Source organism: Lathyrus oleraceus, chromosome 6 (assembly GCF_024323335.1).
Source record: "Lathyrus oleraceus cultivar Zhongwan6 chromosome 6, CAAS_Psat_ZW6_1.0, whole genome shotgun sequence".
NCBI lineage: Eukaryota > Viridiplantae > Streptophyta > Magnoliopsida > Fabales > Fabaceae > Lathyrus > Lathyrus oleraceus.
In genome coordinates, this window is record NC_066584.1 from 511,532,951 (window position 1) to 511,553,928 (window position 20,978).

Sequence of the window (20,978 nt, forward strand, 5' to 3'; positions counted from 1 at the left end):
TTACTTGAAAGGCGTCGAGCTAACGACGTAAAACAAGCTCTTTTTCGGAGGCAACCCATCTTAGTAAGTATTTAATAGTTTTGCATTAACTAGTTCAAATTATATTTTGTTTCATTTTTACAAGTAGTTAGTATAAAAAAATTTGTGTTTGTTCTCAAAGTTTATTTTTGAAATGACTTGAAAAAGCATTGAGTGATTATTCTAAGTTTGAATGTTTCAACTTGCATTTGTATGGTAATGATATGAGCTAAAAAGTTGATGCATCGTCAAGGTGCTTTTTGAATACTTTATAGAACATATCATGAATATGAAACTTGTAATTTGTACAAATATCATACCATTCATTTTTTTTGCAATACATGTTCGTAATTGAATCACTTTAGATCATAATCAAATGTGAGGAAACTTTCCATTGTTTACTATATGGATAGGCGACCAATTCGTGTTTTAACTCGTTTGAATTATGTTTAATCTTGTATTCGTGTTGATTTGTATGAAAGCACTAAAATGATCAAGACATTTTGTTTGATTTTAAGCACAACCACTTAACCAAAAAGTAGCTTACCTTGTGAGTGAGTGAGTATTCGTTAACCCCTTTGAGCCTTAGTATCAGGATCTATATCAATTTTGAACTGTGTGAATTTTCCTTTGGATGCAAAGAGTAGTTCATCATTGATTTCAGATTAGATTCTGAGATTTTTTCTTGAACCCTCAACCATAAATTGTGGTTTGAATTTTTACTCTTGTCTTAGAAAGTTTGGGAGCATTCACATTGCAAGATTTGGTTGTATTCAAGTTGGGGAGAAAAAGGTTATTTTCTATGAGGTTGGGAAAGAAAAAGAAAAACATGAAAAGACAAAAAGAAAATAAAAAAGAAAAAGCATTGAAAAAGAAAAAGAAATATAGAAAAAATGTTTTGTGCTAATAAGTTATGTGTAAAGGTGTAACAATTGAGCAATGAGAAAAAGGTAAATGAAGTTGTGAAAATGCTTGAGAATTTGGAAAGTGGTCTCTCTCATATGATTAGGCAATAGTTTTATTTCAATTACCTTTAGATATGACATTTCTTTGTTAGCCAAGCCACATTACAACCCTTGAAATTCCTTGTGATTTATGTTTTATGCTTTCAACATGATTTTTTTTTGGATGAATGCATAATTTGATCTAGATGTTAGCAAGATTGTTATGTGTGAGTCAAGTCCCTCATGTTTGTTCTTCATCCATCGATGAAGTTATGTGTCAGGTCTAATTCATTTTTTAAATTGTGTTGCATTAGAATTTTAACATGTCTTTTGTACTAAGAATTTGTTTCATAATCATGGTTTCATTGTAGTACAGTGGTGTAACATCTCAAAATTTGCCCTCCTCTTCTTTAAAAAAAAAAAAAAAAAAAAAAAAAAAAAAAAAAAAAAAAAAAAAAAAAAATTTTTGCTATGAGCTGACCTATGGTCGACGCATAGGGTCAGCGCATAGACCACGGGTCAGCGCATAGCATGTTTGAGTCGACGCATAGGGTCAGCGCATAGGCTTCGGGTCGACGCATAGCAGGCTTCGAGTCGACGCATAGCAGGCTATGAGTCGACCGCTCGCGCGAAAATGCAGTTTTTTGAGCGTTTTTCACTGTGTGAGGCTGTTTTTTGGTTGTTGAGTTAGTTATTTTCCAGATTTTGTTCACATAACTCATTTTTCACTAATTTCACTTCAAATTTGCTAATTGAGATTAGTAGAGTGGATTAGCATTGGTACAAATCACTAATTGTAACAGAATTTGAGAAGACATTTTTCATTCTCCAAGAATCATAACAGAATTTCCCTCCCAAAACCTCTCAAATTCTCCAAACTTCATCATACATTTTTCATCAATTCTCATCCAATTCTTCATCATTTTGATCATTCTTCTTGGATCTACACTCTACAAGTGATTGTGCATAACTGTTTCAACAAACTCGTGGCCAAAGCTTGCTGAATTTGGACTGTTGCATTCAAGGTCATCAATGGCGATTTCATGATTCTTCAAGCTGGAGCTGTTTTGAGCTGCAAAACCTCTTTCAATCATCTTCCTAAGCTTCAATCAACTTCTGTTTTCATCTTGTGGATCTTGAAACACGCGATTGCAACTTCTACACATTCATAAGGTGAGATCTCGAATTTTCCAATTCTTGAAATTAACACATGGCATTGATAGATCTCCTAGTGTAGAGTAGGATGAAGCTTGAATCGTGTGTTTTGGTTGAGTATTAAGGAAGAGATCTGGAATTGAAGTTTGATGTTTAAAGGACGTTTTGATCGGTTCATGCTGTGTAGTTAGAATTAGGGAAAATTAGGTTGATATTCATGATGTGTGTTGAGAGATCTTTCCAACGGTGTATGGATTGTTGAATTTGATGATGATTTGTTCATGCTGGATTTTGATGATGAACATGCGAAGAACATGGATGAATGTTGAAATAATTTTCCAGAATTGGCTTTTGATCTTCATTTTGCGTTTTTGACATGCTGTTGATGTTTGTGGTACTGTTGCGCACTGTTTTTCACATTTTTTATTTTTCTTCCATATTAAAAAATTCATAACTAATTCAAAAACAGTCCAAATTTTGTGAGATTTTTTGCATTGTTCTCCTTGTAATGTGTAGAATTTGATTATGATTTTTGTGGAATTTTTGCACGTGTGGAAGTTTAATTGGCCTACGGATTTTTGACTTATGTCATTTGTTTTGTACATTTTACCATTTGGTTCATGAAATTCTCATAATGTAAAATAAATGGCTGAAAATTTTTGTGGTGGTTCTTGACTCATTGAGGATTATTTATATGTAAATTTCATGAATTTTTGATACCTGGTTAGAGAGCAGCAAATTCTGGAACTTAGGTGTGACAATTTGTGTCACACCTCTTGATGTCAACTTGTTGAATTTAATTGGATAACCTATGCATGTTAGAATTGAATGAAATTTGGCATGGTGAATTGTTGATATGTTAGGATGTTGTATGAATTTTTGTAGAATTTTTCACTGCCTTTTCTAATTGATCATGATTTTTCATTTCTGGTGATTGAAATTGCAAGCTCATGTGATACATGTTGGTAGATTGATTGGGAAATCCTAATATTGTATTGTATGGCCATGAAATTTGATATGCATGAACTAGACACGTTGTGTGACCTCCCTGTTTTGGTCTCATCCATTTCTTTTTTGTTTTCAATGAGATATGAATTTTTGAAGTGGAAGCATGTGTTGATGTTGTGAATTGAAGCATGAAATTGTGTCTGTTTTTGTTGATTTTCATTGACATGGTTCCATTTGCCCAATTGAGCTCAAATTTGACATGGTAGACCTTGATTATCCCTTGTTTAGGTGTATTTAATTTGGGATTTTTTTGATGTGTTTTGGCATGGCTTTGAATGCAATACTTCTGTTTGTATATTTGGTGCTTCATTTGACCTCATATGGATTGTTTTGTGCATGAATTGAGCATGATGGATGATATAAACATGAGACCAATGATGTTTGCTTGTGTTTGATGATAATTTGATGTGGGATGATGAATACCTTGCTGTTTTGAGTTTTTTCTTGCTTTTGGACCCTAGGCTTGGCCTAGTGGTCTAGTTACTAATATTTGCTTGGTTTTTCAGGATCAAAAGCATAATGTACATGGAGAATGATACAAGTTGATTTAATTGATGTTGTGGATGTTTGTACACTAACATAACATTGTTTTGTAGGTGTTGGAGCTTGGGCTTAAGCCTTGAGCTTGCTTTGTGTTGTATTGTTTAAACTGTTTGATTGTTTGCTGTACAGTTTGTCTGATTGAATACTGACTGAGTTTGATTGTTTCCAGGTACTTTAGTTGCTCAGTTCCTTGTGAACTTTTGCTTTGCGTTGCTTAAGCAACTTGCATTGAGGTAAGTCCTCTTGACTTCATGTAGTCTGGAGACCCGGCTGTTACCGGGCCGGGCAAATTGTCTGAAGTCCTCCTTAAGAGGCAATGCTTGTGTATGTTTATTTTAAGCCCAAGCAGGAAAAGTCCTTCAGTAAGGCAATTGGTGGAAGGTAGGGACAAGCAACCTGTCCCCCACTATTCAGTTGAGTCGTCTCCTTGCTCCCATTACATGGTTGTAGCATTGAGATCAAAAGCCCAGGATCTGTTGTGTCAGAGTCTCTGAGTATAGAAGGGTTCCCCCATTCTGGACCCATGCTCATTTGTCAGCTCTCCCTGGTTAGGGATATGAGCTGTGAGGTCTGATCCTCACTTCATCCCATCATCTGCTTCACCTTAGCCTCGTAATGGCAAGGTTAAGAGCAAACACAGCCTGTACAGACGATTGCTTAGGCAGTCAAACCTGATTGATTGAGCCCCTGTTTTGGCTATAGTGCGTGTTATGTGGATATCTGATTGACATGCTTGTTTGAGATACCTGTTCTCATTTGATGATATATGATTGTATGCTTGTGTGCTAGCTTCTTTCCTGGTTAGGTTAGTTTGCTTATGCAAGTAGGATAGAAAACCGAACTTAGGGTTAACGATGCATGACAACATTAGGCTCGAGTCTCAGCTCCCTAGTTGTGTATCTTTCCCCGGTTTCTGGTTAGCAATTTAGTCCCTTTCAGGGGAACTACATCGCCCTGATCCTCGTTCCAGACGAGGTATGTAGGCAGGGGGTCGTGCGAGACCTCTCCGGGCAACCTTTTTCTTTTTTGCGTGTGTTTACTTGTTATTTGATTGTGTGTTTTGGGTTCGGATGCCGACGTAAGCCCAGGATTGGCTGTCGGGCTCCATGTTTGCCCTTTTGAGTGTGTTTTGGTTCGGATGCCGACGTAATTCCATCCAGTGGTTGTCGGGCTCCATGTTTGCCACCCTTGCATGTTTGTGTTGTTTTGTGTTGTTTGGCGTGCGTAAGCCGAACTACAGTGGCTCTGATTCTTGTTCCAGACAAGATATGTAGGCATAAGGTGCGACGCCTTATCGAGCCCGTTTCTCTTAACCCCACCTGCGTTCCCCGTGTGTGTGTGTGATGTTTAGCAACCTTTTTCTTTATTCTAGGACGTGGATCCCTAGGAGTACCTAGGACGTGAGGGGTGCTAATACCTTCCCCTTGCGTAACCGACTCCCGAACCTTTTCTCTCTGGTCGCGAGACCATGTCTTTCCAGGTTTCTCTGAGCGTTTCCTTTCCCTATCTTGGGATAAATAACGCGCAGTGGCGGCTCTGTGTGTTTTTATTTTTAGGCTCGCCGGTTTTTTCGCAGGATGCGACAGCTGGCGACTCCACTGGGGATCCCTAACATGTTGACCTATGCTGGTCCATGGTCCCTAAGCGAGTCTCTCCTAGCGCTTTAGGATGGGTTTGGTTGCTTGTGTTGTTTATTTATTGCATTTATTATACTAACCCTTGTTTATATTTGCATTAAATATGTGCATGCATCATTACTGTCATGTTGCCATCTTCCTCTGCAGGTGGTTCTGTTGTTTGGGGTGGGTGTTCTGAGTGGGGCTAAAACCCAGGCCCGAGTATACACCTAGGATTAGTGTGGGTCTCGCGTACCTCACATGTCGGTTGGGCATGATGTTGCGACGTGACATACCACAAGCCGGACGAGGTTCAGTCGATAGTGCTTTCCATTGTGGAACATTTCACGGTGGCTTAGTTACTGCTTCTGAGCTGTTGACTCTGGTGACCGATCATTCCCGGATCTTTGGTTTAGACGATTTTAAGAGAGCTACAATGGCACACCCGAAAGGGCAAACCCATTGAGTATCTCTGCCCGATTGTCGAGACTATTATCCGCCTTAGGGTGACCTGATTAGAATTTACCTGTGAGGGGAGGGTGAATCTTTCAGATGCATAATCAGATGAGCTCAGACGGTGACTTTTGACCCGTGATGCAGAGACATATTTATAAGTCGGATTTATGGTTATTATCGCTGTGACGCCGGAGTGCTGTCCGTGATTTATCAGCGGGGATCCGTTTATTTCAGGATTCCCCGGGCCGAGATATTTATCAGTGGGGATCCGTTTATTTCAGGATTCCCCGGGCCGATTCAGATGATGGTGGTGTGTCTGCTCAGAGACCAGTGATGATGATGATGTATCTGTCTTCCGTTTGTTTCGGAACCCTTGAGTTGGATTTGTGGTTACATGTAGTCCTTCAGATGGTTGTGATCAGTCCAGGGATCCGAGCTGTAGTTCAGAGCAACAGATGATCATAGGACTTGGAGGATGGCCCAGTGCATTGCATACATCTGCATCATTCTCATTTTGCATTCATCTGCACCCAAACTACGTCCAGCCGTATGGGGAGTATTATTGATTGAGAATCTGGTTGAGAGACATCTGGATGTCAAAATGTTATTGCCAAAATATTATCTGTCTCGATGAAACCAGAATCAAAGGACAGAAGCTTCCTCATATGGATAGACGTTGCATTCATGCATATTAACCTGTTTGCTGTTTTGCAGGAATCATTGCTCGTGCTCGCAGAACTGTACCTTTGCACTCGACCCGTCCTCACAGATACTTCACCCGGTACAAATCCAAACTGATGGATCCGTCCAACGCTGACATTCTCGAGCTGAAAGAGAAGATGGGAGAACTGATCAGTGTCATGCAAGAGTTCGCCTTAGAGCAGAAAGTACTTGCCGAAAAGGTGAGGAGGATTGAAGACTGGCTGAAGATGGGGAGCATGCAAGGAAACGCTTCGTCATCTGGACCGAAGAAATTCTTTGGTAATGACCAGCACAAGAAAAATGAGGGTAATATCAGTGCGGTCTACGCTCAGAGAGGACCCAGTAGGGATCGTTACTTCCAGCACACCGCTGCGGTAACTATTCCAGCTGACAATCAGCCTGCACAACAGCAACAGCAGCGTCAGCCATTTCAGCGGAGGTCTCCGAGGGTAGGATATCCAGTCAGGAGGAGGATGAGTGATCGGCATTTTGACAGGCCGCCTGTGACATACTCTGTCCTATTGAAAAAGTTGAAAGATATGGGGCTGGTACAGTTGAGGACTTTGGCGCCTATGGGACCTGATCAAAGGCCAGCCAATTTTGATGAAAATGTCAAATGTGAATTCCATTCGGGTGCTCCCGGGCACAGTGTAGAGGACTGCAAAGCTTTTAAGCACGTAGTCCAAGACCTGGTGGATTCCAAGGCTATTAACTTCGCACCATCTCCGAATGTTAATGCCAATCCCATGCCGGTGCATGGTCAGGCGATGGGGAATGCAATTACTGAAGATTCAGATTACACCGGGCAGTGGGTAAAGAAACTAACAGTGACTGGGGAATTGATCAGTGGATAAAATCGTGCGTACCAGGAAGCTGGAAGGCCTAAAAGATCAACTCTGTTACTCGTCTGGAAGAGTATTATTTCTTGTTTTCAGTTTATTTGCATGAAAGCCATACGTGTTGCCCGACACGTAATGGTCCATTGTAAGGGCCACCTCATGTTTAAATTTGCATTTCTGCATCATTAATAAATGGATGTTTTTCAGTCAAAAAACGGTGTTCCCTGTTTTTCATCTTATTTTTGCAGTTTAAAAACAAATAAAAATGGCAATGTTTATTTTCATTTTTCATCTTTTGTTTGTCTCGTCCCAACTTCAAAAATAATTCTCCGGATCTCGTTGATAACAATTTGGTTACACCTCATATGACTTCGACAAACCGATCTATCTTGCTGAAGAAGAAGACGAAGAAGATTGTGATCTGCTGGAATTAACCAGATTGTTTAAACAAGAGGAGAAGGTGATTCAGCCGCCCGAGGAGCGGGTTGAGATTGTTATTCCACGCACCGCCGAGGTCAGGAAGGAGATGAAAATCCGGGCCGTTTCAGAGGCAAGTTGAAAGCAGGATGGTAGGATTGTTGGAAGAGCATGTGGATGTCTCTACCTGGTCATGTCAGGGTATGCCGGGACAGATACCGATATCATTATGCTCAAGCTACTATGGAAAGAAGACTGTCCTCTTGAGAAGCAGAGCGTCGATGCCACGTATCAGGGTGACTTTGTTTCATGATGTGACTCATCATGATATCGAATGCTATGACATGATAGCAAAGTCCTAAACAGAAGTGGGGCATCTGGCGGACCGGGGCAAGTTGTTTGACCGGTTGAAACAATTCAAACTGAGGTTGAATTCAAGTCAGTGCACTATCAGAGTGCAATCTGGTAAATCGTTGGGGTTCGTTATAAGAGAGGAATCGAGGTTCCTGCTAAAAAAAAAAAAATGCCTGAACCGAGGGAATAGAAGAGAGGTTCGTGGTTTCTTCGAAAGATTGAACTACCTGTCATGGTTCACATCTCATCAAACAGCCACGTGCGAACCTATATTCAAGATGTTGAAAAAAAAAATCAAAGATCAAACGGTCAGGTGAAATCATGATTGCCAAGGGGCATTGAAAGAATAAAAGAAAAGTTGCAGGAACCTCTGATTCTGATCCCTCCTGTGGAAGGAGCAATTGTTAATCTGTACTTGACGGCCTTCGAGGGGTCTATGGGGTGTGTACTGGGGCAGCATGACGCGTCTTGTCGAAAAGAGCATGCAATTTACCTAAGCAAAAAGTTTACCGACTGTGAAACAATACATTCACTGCTCGGGAAACTTGATGTACTTTGGCATAGGCTGCTCGCCGACTGAGACAGTGTATGCTGGTTCATACCACTTTGTGGATTTCCGAGATGGATCCGATCGAGTATGGGTTTGAGAATCCAGCATTGACCGGACAGGTTGCGAGAGTGCAAAAGAATGTTGATTGATTTGTGATACTCTCAGAAAGCAATAAGGGGTGTATTGTCTGATTACATCACCTCGCAACCCATTGAGGATGGTCAGCCGATGAAGTTTGGGCTCCCTGATGAGGACATCTCGAGGTGCTCTGATCGAAAGATTGAGAGTAGCCGATCCCGGAGGAGGGGCCTGACCCTGAATCCGAACGGATTATGATGTCTGATGGGGAGGATAAGGTGGATGAGTTAGTGCTTCCCGGGGCACGATGGAATGTACCAACGATGGTGACCGAGTACGAAGCTGGTATCCTGGGTATTGTACTGCGGTACGTACGTCTGCTGGGGCACACGCCTTTCTCACTTAGAAAGCTTGATTGAAGAAAAGAGGCTAGCAGCCATCTATCAGGGGCAATTATACCAGCAGAGGATGAAATGTGCTTTGGACAGAAAGGCATGATCTCGGGTATATCACGTAGGTGATATGGTGCTGAAAAGGATCCTTCCTCCTTAAAACGATTGAAGGGGCAAATGGACACCGAATTATGAAGGTCCGTTCGTGGTCAAGAAGGTTTTCTCTGGTGGAGCCTTGTTGTTAACGACCATGGATGGCGAGGATTTTCCATCCCCTGTGAATGCGGACGCAGTTAAAAAATACTTCGTGTAAATAGACCCGCTGGACGAAAAGAACAAAATAGTCCAGGCAAAAATGGGCATCCCGGCGAACCAGAAACAGAAAGAAAGGTTCGGGCAAAAATTAGGGATATAAAATGAAAATTGTACACCCGGCAAGTCGAAAACCTGAAAAGGCGACTTGGGCAAAAAAGGGTATCCCGGTGGGCTGAAAACCCGAAAGGGCGGTCCAGGCAAAAGAGGGATTGAAACGAACAACTGCGTCTAGCATGATCGTTTGCGCTTTGGTTAAAGCATCATGGATAATACCCGGTAGGGATCAATCAGAAGCGTCTTGTTCAGAAGGCAGAAAGCATGGAGAGTCTGAGGACATATGGGGTGTAACTGAGTTGGAACTCGATGAGATCACGGGTTTCACATTGCCATTAGGATAGATTTTTCCTTTTGAGTGCAATTACCTCTTTTCAGGAATTGCTTCCTTTTGTATTGCTCATTTGAGCCGCACTTTTCCAATCAATAAAATGCATATTCAGTCAAATAATTTTGTTTTTGTTTTTCATTACCGTTTTGATTGCAAAAACATCCCGATATTTTGATAAAGAATCTTGCATTTTTAAAACATACAGGTTTCCTTCCAATGCATGTTTATAAGATTGAAAGCTTGAAATCTTATTCGGAAGGTTGAGTGACCCAAGTGTTGAAATCTTGACACGCCTGGGGCACGGTTTTATCTGACGATCTGTTTTACAGGTACTGTTAGATATTCTTCACTCACTTGTAGGTTGTGATGTGGAAGCTTGGTCAAAATAAATCCCCAGAGAGTGCGCTCGGGGACGAATCAGTAAAAGAATGACGAAGTGACGTTGCGGCGTATGATGATCCTTGATGTTAATCAAGAAGACTCTTCAAAGTCGAAAGACTTGAAAGTATGTAATTCCCCGCAGAGTTCGATCAGGGACGAAGAAGGACGGAGAGACGACGAGACGTCCGACGACCTTTGGAATTAATCAAGAAGACTCTTCAAAGTCGGAAGATTGGAATTTCTGTATAAATCCCAAGAGTACGTCTCTCGTCGAGCGCGGAGCGACTAGGAATACAAGATGATGGAGCAGAAAAGGTCCAGATGAGTCTGGGAATTCTCAAAAGCGGAAAGCTGATACGAGATTGGGAGGTGGATACCATGGTTCGATGAGTCGATGGGTGTTCTGTACCTACTTTTCTCATTTCCCAGCTAGGTCCCCAAGCAGAATTAGAGGACTAGCTCCCCAGCAGATCTAATGTCTGTGGACATCCCCAGCCGAGTCAGGATGGTCATCCAGGCAGGTTCATAACAGTGTTTCCTTAGCAGCCAGGCCAGAAGGTTGTTATCCCCGAGTGGAGCGGGTTTAAAGAAATATATCTCCAGCAGTTCCCCGAGTGGAGCGGGTTTAAAGAAATATATCTCCAGCAGTTCCCCGAGTGGAGCGGGTTTAAAGAAATATATCTCCAGCAGTTCCCCGAGTGGAGCGGGTTCTTTTCACTGAAATATATCTCCAGCAGTGTTCATCCTACCTGTGGATTGAACAAAGTCCCGTAGCAGACGGATATTTACATCCCCAGCTAAGTTGATTCTACCTATGGATTGCATGGGTTGTCCCCAGCGGAGTGGTATGCGGTTCCCTAGCAGGATCAGGATGGTTATCCCCAGCAGGTGATATATTGATGTTTCCCCAGTTGAGCCTGGAGGTTGCTATTCCCCTAGCAGAGTCTCTGTGAGTATTTCCCCAGTGAAGTCAACGGGTATCTGTGAGGGTTTTTTCCCGAAGCAGAGTCAGGATGGATATCCCCAGCGAGTCAAGAGCTATTGTATCCCCACAGAGTGTTGGTGGTGCTTATCCCCAGCGGTTTCTCGAGTGGATTGGGTGCAAAGGAGGTGTTTCCCCAGCAAGGGTTACCTTTTCCTAGCAGCAGTGGTATTCCCCAGCAGGGTGGAGTTGGAGCAATGCCGAGTTCCTCAGCAGAGAGTCTCGTATTCCCCGGAAGAGTCCCTTGAAGGGGATATTTCTTTTCATGCATTCATCATGTAGAGTAAGCATAGCATATTGCATAGAAAAAATAATAAATCGCGTAGCATTTCCATAATTATGGAGCATTACGCAGAAAAAATCAATCATGCATCATTGCAAACATCAGCTAGTCTCAAGCGGCGGTTACCGTTTGAGAGGTGTTTTGCCCGAAGATGAAGGTGTTACTCCGAGTAGTATAGCCTCATGATTGGATCAAAGGTGTTGTCCCAGTGGTACGACACTGGCGAAGAATGTTTCCGTCGGACAGAGATGGAAATAAAGTTAGAAGACGTTACGCGATCAACGCGATTCGAGCTGTGGTTACCGCTTGAGGATTGGTTTTGCCGGACAGTGAAGACGATACTCCGAGGAGTTCAGCAGCGGGATTTTGAAGCAACAGTATGTCCCAGTCATCAGTAAGTGTCTGGTCGAGCTTTCTTTGGTGCCTGTAAACATCATTGTTTGATGCCTGTAAACATCATTGTTTGATGCCTGTAAACATCACTGTTTGATGCCTGTAAACATCATTATTTGATGTCCTGTCAACATCATTATTCGATGTCCTGTCCACCTCATTATTCGATGTCCTGTCCACATCATTATTTGATGTCTGTCCACATCCTTATTCGATGTCCTGTCCACGTCATTATTCGATGTCCTGTCAACATCGTTGTTTGATGTCTGTCCACATCATTGTTTGGTGTCAGCCAACATCATTGATTCGATGTTCAGTCAACGTCGAGTTTTCTCCCAGTCATCAGTAAGTGTCTGGTCGAGTTTTCTTTGGTGTCAGCCAACATCATTGATTCGATGTTCAGTCAACGTCGAGTTTTCTCCCAGTCATCAGTAAGTGTCTGGTCGAGTTTTCTTTGGTGTCTGTCAACATCATTGTGTCGATGTTCGGTAAACGTCGAGTTTTCTCCCGGTCATCAGTCAGTGCCGGTGGGAGATGCTACTCTGAGGAGTTTAGCATTAGAACGTCAGAGCAGCAATGTTCCCCAGTAGTACGATATTGGAGGAAATGTTTCCGTCGGACAGAGATGGAAATAAAATCAAAGGACGTTACGCGATCAGCGCGATTTAGGGGTTCAAGTGGAGAAAAGGAAATGTGGATACATTTTCTGGAGAGCGGGTTCAAATGAAGATGGAGTTGAAGATTACATCCGGGATGAGGTCCTTAGGATCGTCTTCTGTTCATGTGTCACCTTAGGCTTTGGCGGATGCCAGTGGAGGTCGTTATAGGTGTCTTCTGAGGAAGAGATACACATGCTACCTTCCGTTGTGAAGGGTTGCCCTCTGACATGTCGCCCTCAGAGTGGTTTGGTGTTAGTTCCGTCGTTGCCAGCGGAATTATCACGAGAGATTGGAGAAAAGGAGGTGCTGAGGCATTTTCTGGGGTTCAAATGGAGAAAAGGAAATGTGGATACATTTTCTGGAGACGGGGTTCAAATGGAGAAAAGGAAATGTGGATACATTTTCTGGAGACGGGGTTCAAATGGAGAAAAGGAAATGTGAATACATTTTCTGGAGAACGGGGTTCATTCTGGCGATCGAGAGTTATCGTCAGGCGACTGGGGTTCAAACTGGAGATCGGGGTTCATTATGCTGGCAAGAAGGAGTGCTGAGGCATTTTCTGGGGTTCAAATGCAGAGATCTGAGGGTCGTTTGCGCAGAAAAGAAGTTTTCGGGGTTCAAGAAAATGAAAAAAGAAGATAAGAAAATTTTGGGGTTCAAGAAAAGCACAAGAAAAAGAAGAAAGAATAATAATCCTGAGTGGATGTGTGGTGCTCAGACCATGGTTATCCCTGTGCTACCATTTATTTTGGTATCCAGGTCGACGTTGTTCAGAGGTTGTTTCTTCGCCGATGCTGACGGGCGTTGTTGATTTTTATCCCATTAGAGTGCAAATTGTTCGTCTGTTCTTGGTATTCAATCACTCTTCATCCTGATCATCTGAAAGCCGAGGCTGTTCATATCAACAGGTTCACAGTGGATTGAATAGGGGCAGCTGTAACATCTCAAAATTTGCCCTCCTCTTCTTTAAAAAAAAAAAAAAAAAAAAAAAAAAAAAAAAAAAAAAAAAAAAAAAAAAAAAAAAAAAAAAAAATTTTTGCTATGAGCTGACCTATGGTCGACGCATAGGGTCAGCGCATAGACCACGGTCAGCGCATAGCATGTTTGAGTCGACGCATAGGGTCAGCGCATAGGCTTCGGGTCGACGCATAGCAGGCTTCGAGTCGACGCATAGCAGGCTATGAGTCGACCGCTCGCGCGAAAATGCAGTTTTTTGAGCGTTTTTCACTGTGTGAGGCTGTTTTTTGGTTGTTGAGTTAGTTATTTTCCAGATTTTGTTCACATAACTCATTTTTCACTAATTTCACTTCAAATTTGCTAATTGAGATTAGTAGAGTGGATTAGCATTGGTACAAATCACTAATTGTAACAGAATTTGAGAAGACATTTTTCATTCTCCAAGAATCATAACAGAATTTCCCTCCCAAAACCTCTCAAATTCTCCAAACTTCATCATACATTTTTCATCAATTCTCATCCAATTCTTCATCATTTTTGATCATTCTTCTTGGATCTACACTCTACAAGTGATTGTGCATAACTGTTTCAACAAACTCGTGGCCAAAGCTTGCTGAATTTGGACTGTTGCATTCAAGGTCATCAATGGCGATTTCATGATTCTTCAAGCTGGAGCTGTTTTGAGCTGCAAAACCTCTTTCAATCATCTTCCTAAGCTTCAATCAACTTCTGTTTTCATCTTGTGGATCTTGAAACACGCGATTGCAACTTCTACACATTCATAAGGTGAGATCTCGAATTTTCCAATTCTTGAAATTAACACATGGCATTGATAGATCTCCTAGTGTAGAGTAGGATGAAGCTTGAATCGTGTGTTTTGGTTGAGTATTAAGGAAGAGATCTGGAATTGAAGTTTGATGTTTAAAGGACGTTTTGATCGGTTCATGCTGTGTAGTTAGAATTAGGGAAAATTAGGTTGATATTCATGATGTGTGTTGAGAGATCTTTCCAACGGTGTATGGATTGTTGAATTTGATGATGATTTGTTCATGCTGGATTTTGATGATGAACATGCGAAGAACATGGATGAATGTTGAAATAATTTTCCAGAATTGGCTTTTGATCTTCATTTTGCGTTTTTGACATGCTGTTGATGTTTGTGGTACTGTTGCGCACTGTTTTTCACATTTTTTTTTTTCTTCCATATTAAAAAATTCATAACTAATTCAAAAACAGTCCAAATTTTGTGAGATTTTTTGCATTGTTCTCCTTGTAATGTGTAGAATTTGATTATGATTTTTGTGGAATTTTTGCACGTGTGGAAGTTTAATTGGCCTACGGATTTTTGACTTATGTCATTTGTTTTGTACATTTTACCATTTGGTTCATGAAATTCTCATAATGTAAAATAAATGGCTGAAAATTTTGTGGTGGTTCTTGACTCATTGAGGATTATTTATATGTAAATTTCATGAATTTTTGATACCTGGTTAGAGAGCAGCAAATTCTGGAACTTAGGTGTGACAATTTGTGTCACACCTCTTGATGTCAACTTGTTGAATTTAATTGGATAACCTATGCATGTTAGAATTGAATGAAATTTGGCATGGTGAATTGTTGATATGTTAGGATGCTGTATGAATTTTTGTAGAATTTTTCACTGCCTTTTCTAATTGATCATGATTTTTCATTTCTGGTGATTGAAATTGCAAGCTCATGTGATACATGTTGGTAGATTGATTGGGAAATCCTAATATTGTATTGTATGGCCATGAAATTTGATATGCATGAACTAGACACGTTGTGTGACCTCCCTGTTTTGGTCTCATCCATTTCTTTTTGTTTTCAATGAGATATGAATTTTTGAAGTGGAAGCATGTGTTGATGTTGTGAATTGAAGCATGAAATTGTGTCTGTTTTTGTTGATTTTCATTGACATGGTTCCATTTGCCCAATTGAGCTCAAATTTGACATGGTAGACCTTGATTATCCCCTGTTTAGGTGTATTTAATTTGGGATTTTTTGATGTGTTTTGGCATGGCTTTGAATGCAATACTTCTGTTTGTATATTTGGTGCTTCATTTGACCTCATATGGATTGTTTTGTGCATGAATTGAGCATGATGGATGATATAAACATGAGACCAATGATGTTTGCTTGTGTTTGATGATAATTTGATGTGGGATGATGAATACCTTGCTGTTTTGAGTTTTTTCTTGCTTTTGGACCCTAGGCTTGGCCTAGTGGTCTAGTTACTAATATTTGCTTGGTTTTTCAGGATCAAAAGCATAATGTACATGGAGAATGATACAAGTTGATTTTAATTGATGTTGTGGATGTTTGTACACTAACATAACATTGTTTTGTAGGTGTTGGAGCTTGGGCTTAAGCCTTGAGCTTGCTTTGTGTTGTATTGTTTAAACTGTTTGATTGTTTGCTGTACAGTTTGTCTGATTGAATACTGACTGAGTTTGATTGTTTCCAGGTACTTTAGTTGCTCAGTTCCTTGTGAACTTTTGCTTTGCGTTGCTTAAGCAACTTGCATTGAGGTAAGTCCTCTTGACTTCATGTAGTCTGGAGACCCGGCTGTTACCGGGCCGGGCAAATTGTCTGAAGTCCTCCTTAAGAGGCAATGCTTGTGTATGTTTATTTTTAAGCCCAAGCAGGAAAAGTCCTTCAAGTAAGGCAATTGGTGGAAGGTAGGGACAAGCAACCTGTCCCCCACTATTCAGTTGAGTCGTCTCCTTGCTCCCATTACATGGTTGTAGCATTGAGATCAAAAGCCCAGGATCTGTTGTGTCAGAGTCTCTGAGTATAGAAGGGTTCCCCCATTCTGGACCCATGCTCATTTGTCAGCTCTCCCTGGTTAGGGATATGAGCTGTGAGGTCTGATCCTCACTTCATCCCATCATCTGCTTCACCTTAGCCTCGTAATGGCAAGGTTAAGAGCAAACACAGCCTGTACAGACGATTGCTTAGGCAGTCAAACCTGATTGATTGAGCCCCTTGTTTGGCTATAGTGCGTGTTATGTGGATATCTGATTGACATGCTTGTTTGAGATACCTGTTCTCATTTGATGATATATGATTGTATGCTTGTGTGCTAGCTTCTTTCCTGGTTAGGTTAGTTTGCTTATGCAAGTAGGATAGAAAACCGAACTTAGGGTTAACGATGCATGACAACATTAGGCTCGAGTCTCAGCTCCCTAGTTGTGTATCTTTCCCCGGTTTCTGGTTAGCAATTTAGTCCCTTTCAGGGGAACTACATCGCCCTGATCCTCGTTCCAGACGAGGTATGTAGGCAGGGGGTCGTGCGAGACCTCTCCGGGCAACCTTTTTCTTTTTTGCGTGTGTTTACTTGTTATTTGATTGTGTGTTTTGGGTTCGGATGCCGACGTAAGCCCAGGATTGGCTGTCGGGCTCCATGTTTGCCCTTTTGAGTGTGTTTTGGTTCGGATGCCGACGTAATTCCATCCAGTGGTTGTCGGGCTCCATGTTTGCCACCCTTGCATGTTTGTGTTGTTTTGTGTTGTTTGGCGTGCGTAAGCCGAACTACAGTGGCTCTGATTCTTGTTCCAGACAAGATATGTAGGCATAAGGTGCGACGCCTTATCGAGCCCGTTTCTCTTAACCCCACCTGCGTTCCCCGTGTGTGTGTGTGATGTTTAGCAACCTTTTTCTTTATTCTAGGACGTGGATCCCTAGGAGTACCTAGGACGTGAGGGGTGCTAATACCTTCCCCTTGCGTAACCGACTCCCGAACCTTTTCTCTCTGGTCGCGAGACCATGTCTTTCCAGGTTTCTCTGAGCGTTTCCTTTCCCTATCTTGGGATAAATAACGCGCAGTGGCGGCTCTGTGTGTTTTTATTTTTAGGCTCGCCGGTTTTTTCGCAGGATGCGACAGCTGGCGACTCCACTGGGGATCCCTAACATGTTGACCTATGCTGGTCCATGGTCCCTAAGCGAGTCTCTCCTAGCGCTTTAGGATGGGTTTGGTTGCTTGTGTTGTTTATTTATTGCATTTATTATACTAACCCTTGTTTATATTTGCATTAAATATGTGCATGCATCATTACTGTCATGTTGCCATCTTCCTCTGCAGGTGGTTCTGTTGTTTGGGGTGGGTGTTCTGAGTGGGGCTAAAACCCAGGCCCGAGTATACACCTAGGATTAGTGTGGGTCTCGCGTACCTCACATGTCGGTTGGGCATGATGTTGCGACGTGACATACCACAAGCCGGACGAGGTTCAGTCGATAGTGCTTTCCATTGTGGAACATTTCACGGTGGCTTAGTTACTGCTTCTGAGCTGTTGACTCTGGTGACCGATCATTCCCGGATCTTTGGTTTAGACGATTTTAAGAGAGCTACAATGGCACACCCGAAAGGGCAAACCCATTGAGTATCTCTGCCCGATTGTCGAGACTATTATCCGCCTTAGGGTGACCTGATTAGAATTTACCTGTGAGGGGAGGGTGAATCTTTCAGATGCATAATCAGATGAGCTCAGACGGTGACTTTTGACCCGTGATGCAGAGACATATTTATAAGTCGGATTTATGGTTATTATCGCTGTGACGCCGGAGTGCTGTCCGTGATTTATCAGCGGGGATCCGTTTATTTCAGGATTCCCCGGGCCGAGATATTTATCAGTGGGGATCCGTTTATTTCAGGATTCCCCGGGCCGATTCAGATGATGGTGGTGTGTCTGCTCAGAGACCAGTGATGATGATGATGTATCTGTCTTCCGTTTGTTTCGGAACCCTTGAGTTGGATTTGTGGTTACATGTAGTCCTTCAGATGGTTGTGATCAGTCCAGGGATCCGAGCTGTAGTTCAGAGCAACAGATGATCATAGGACTTGGAGGATGGCCCAGTGCATTGCATACATCTGCATCATTCTCATTTTGCATTCATCTGCACCCAAACTACGTCCAGCCGTATGGGGAGTATTATTGATTGAGAATCTGGTTGAGAGACATCTGGATGTCAAAATGTTATTGCCAAAATATTATCTGTCTCGATGAAACCAGAATCAAAGGACAGAAGCTTCCTCATATGGATAGACGTTGCATTCATGCATATTAACCTGTTTGCTGTTTTGCAGGAATCATTGCTCGTGCTCGCAGAACTGTACCTTTGCACTCGACCCGTCCTCACAGATACTTCACCCGGTACAAATCCAAACTGATGGATCCGTCCAACGCTGACATTCTCGAGCTGAAAGAGAAGATGGGAGAACTGATCAGTGTCATGCAAGAGTTCGCCTTAGAGCAGAAAGTACTTGCCGAAAAGGTGAGGAGGATTGAAGACTGGCTGAAGATGGGGAGCATGCAAGGAAACGCTTCGTCATCTGGACCGAAGAAATTCTTTGGTAATGACCAGCACAAGAAAAATGAGGGTAATATCAGTGCGGTCTACGCTCAGAGAGGACCCAGTAGGGATCGTTACTTCCAGCACACCGCTGCGGTAACTATTCCAGCTGACAATCAGCCTGCACAACAGCAACAGCAGCGTCAGCCATTTCAGCGGAGGTCTCCGAGGGTAGGATATCCAGTCAGGAGGAGGATGAGTGATCGGCATTTTGACAGGCCGCCTGTGACATACTCTGTCCTATTGAAAAAGTTGAAAGATATGGGGCTGGTACAGTTGAGGACTTTGGCGCCTATGGGACCTGATCAAAGGCCAGCCAATTTTGATGAAAATGTCAAATGTGAATTCCATTCGGGTGCTCCCGGGCACAGTGTAGAGGACTGCAAAGCTTTTAAGCACGTAGTCCAAGACCTGGTGGATTCCAAGGCTATTAACTTCGCACCATCTCCGAATGTTAATGCCAATCCCATGCCGGTGCATGGTCAGGCGATGGGGAATGCAATTACTGAAGATTCAGATTACACCCGGGCAGTGGGTAAAGAAACTAACAGTGACTGGGGAATTGATCAGTGGATAAAATCGTGCGTACCAGGAAGCTGGAAGGCCTAAAAGATCAACTCTGTTACTCGTCTGGAAGAGTATTATTTCTTGTTTTCAGTTTATTTGCATGAAAGCCATACGTGTTGCCCGACACGTAATGGTCCATTGTAAGGGCCACCTCATGTTTAAATTTGCATTTCTGCATCATTAATAAATGGATGTTTTTCAGTCAAAAAACGGTGTTCCCTGTTTTTCATCTTATTTTTGCAGTTTAAAAACAAATAAAAATGGCAATGTTTATTTTCATTTTTCATCTTTTGTTTGTCTCGTCCCAACTTCAAAAATAATTCTCCGGATCTCGTTGATAACAATTTGGTTACACCTCATATGACTTCGACAAACCGATCTATCTTGCTGAAGAAGAAGACGAAGAAGATTGTGATCTGCTGGAATTAACCAGATTGTTTAAACAAGAGGAGAAGGTGATTCAGCCGCCCGAGGAGCGGGTTGAGATTGTTATTCCACGCACCGCCGAGGTCAGGAAGGAGATGAAAATCCGGGCCGTTTCAGAGGCAAGTTGAAAGCAGGATGGTAGGATTGTTGGAAGAGCATGTGGATGTCTCTACCTGGTCATGTCAGGGTATGCCGGGACAGATACCGATATCATTATGCTCAAGCTACTATGGAAAGAAGACTGTCCTCTTGAGAAGCAGAGCGTCGATGCCACGTATCAGGGTGACTTTGTTTCATGATGTGACTCATCATGATATCGAATGCTATGACATGATAGCAAAGTCCTAAACAGAAGTGGGGCATCTGGCGGACCGGGGCAAGTTGTTTGACCGGTTGAAACAATTCAAACTGAGGTTGAATTCAAGTCAGTGCACTATCAGAGTGCAATCTGGTAAATCGTTGGGGTTCGTTATAAGAGAGGAATCGAGGTTCCTGCTAAAAAAAAAAATGCCTGAACCGAGGGAATAGAAGAGAGGTTCGTGGTTTCTTCGAAAGATTGAACTACCTGTCATGGTTCACATCTCATCAAACAGCCACGTGCGAACCTATATTCAAGATGTTGAAAAAAAAAATCAAAGATCAAACGGTCAGGTGAAATCATGATTGCCAAGGGGCATTGAAAGAATAAAAGAAAAGTTGCAGGAACCTCTGATTCTGATCCCTCCTGTGGAAGGAGCAATTGTTAATCTGTACTTGACGGCCTTCGAGGGGTCTATGGGGTGTGTACTGGGGCAGCATGACGCGTCTTGTCGAAAAGAGCATGCAATTTACCTAAGCAAAAAGTTTACCGACTGTGAAACAATACATTCACTGCTCGGGAAACTTGATGTACTTTGGCATAGGCTGCTCGCCGACTGAGACAGTGTATGCTGGTTCATACCACTTTGTGGATTTCCGAGATGGATCCGATCGAGTATGGGTTTGAGAATCCAGCATTGACCGGACAGGTTGCGAGAGTGCAAAAGAATGTTGATTGATTTGTGATACTCTCAGAAAGCAATAAAGGGGTGTATTGTCTGATTACATCACCTCGCAACCCATTGAGGATGGTCAGCCGATGAAGTTTGGGCTCCCTGATGAGGACATCTCGAGGTGCTCTGATCGAAAGATTGAGAGTAGCCGATCCCG

The 20,978-nt window shown here is 42.3% G+C and overlaps 1 protein-coding gene across 3 annotated transcripts; it reads left to right on the top strand.

Moving 5' to 3' along the window:
- Positions 1–1,901: 1,901 nt before the first annotated feature.
- Positions 1,902–19,535, top strand: LOC127098118 (uncharacterized). 3 transcript variants are annotated; one of them, XM_051036625.1, is made up of 3 exons: positions 1,902–2,135; positions 3,838–3,901; positions 18,532–19,535. In XM_051036625.1, exon 3 carries the CDS (start codon positions 18,615–18,617, stop codon positions 19,404–19,406), a length of 792 nt encoding a protein of 263 aa, XP_050892582.1. In that variant the 5' UTR covers positions 1,902–2,135; positions 3,838–3,901; positions 18,532–18,614; the 3' UTR covers positions 19,407–19,535. The 3 variants fall into 3 exon arrangements, with proteins under 3 accessions (XP_050892582.1, XP_050892583.1, XP_050892581.1); XM_051036626.1 differs by lacking the exon at positions 3,838–3,901 and adding an exon at positions 15,913–15,976; XM_051036624.1 differs by lacking the exons at positions 1,902–2,135; positions 3,838–3,901 and adding exons at positions 13,618–14,213; positions 15,913–15,976.
- The last annotated feature ends 1,443 nt before the right edge of the window (positions 19,536–20,978 follow it).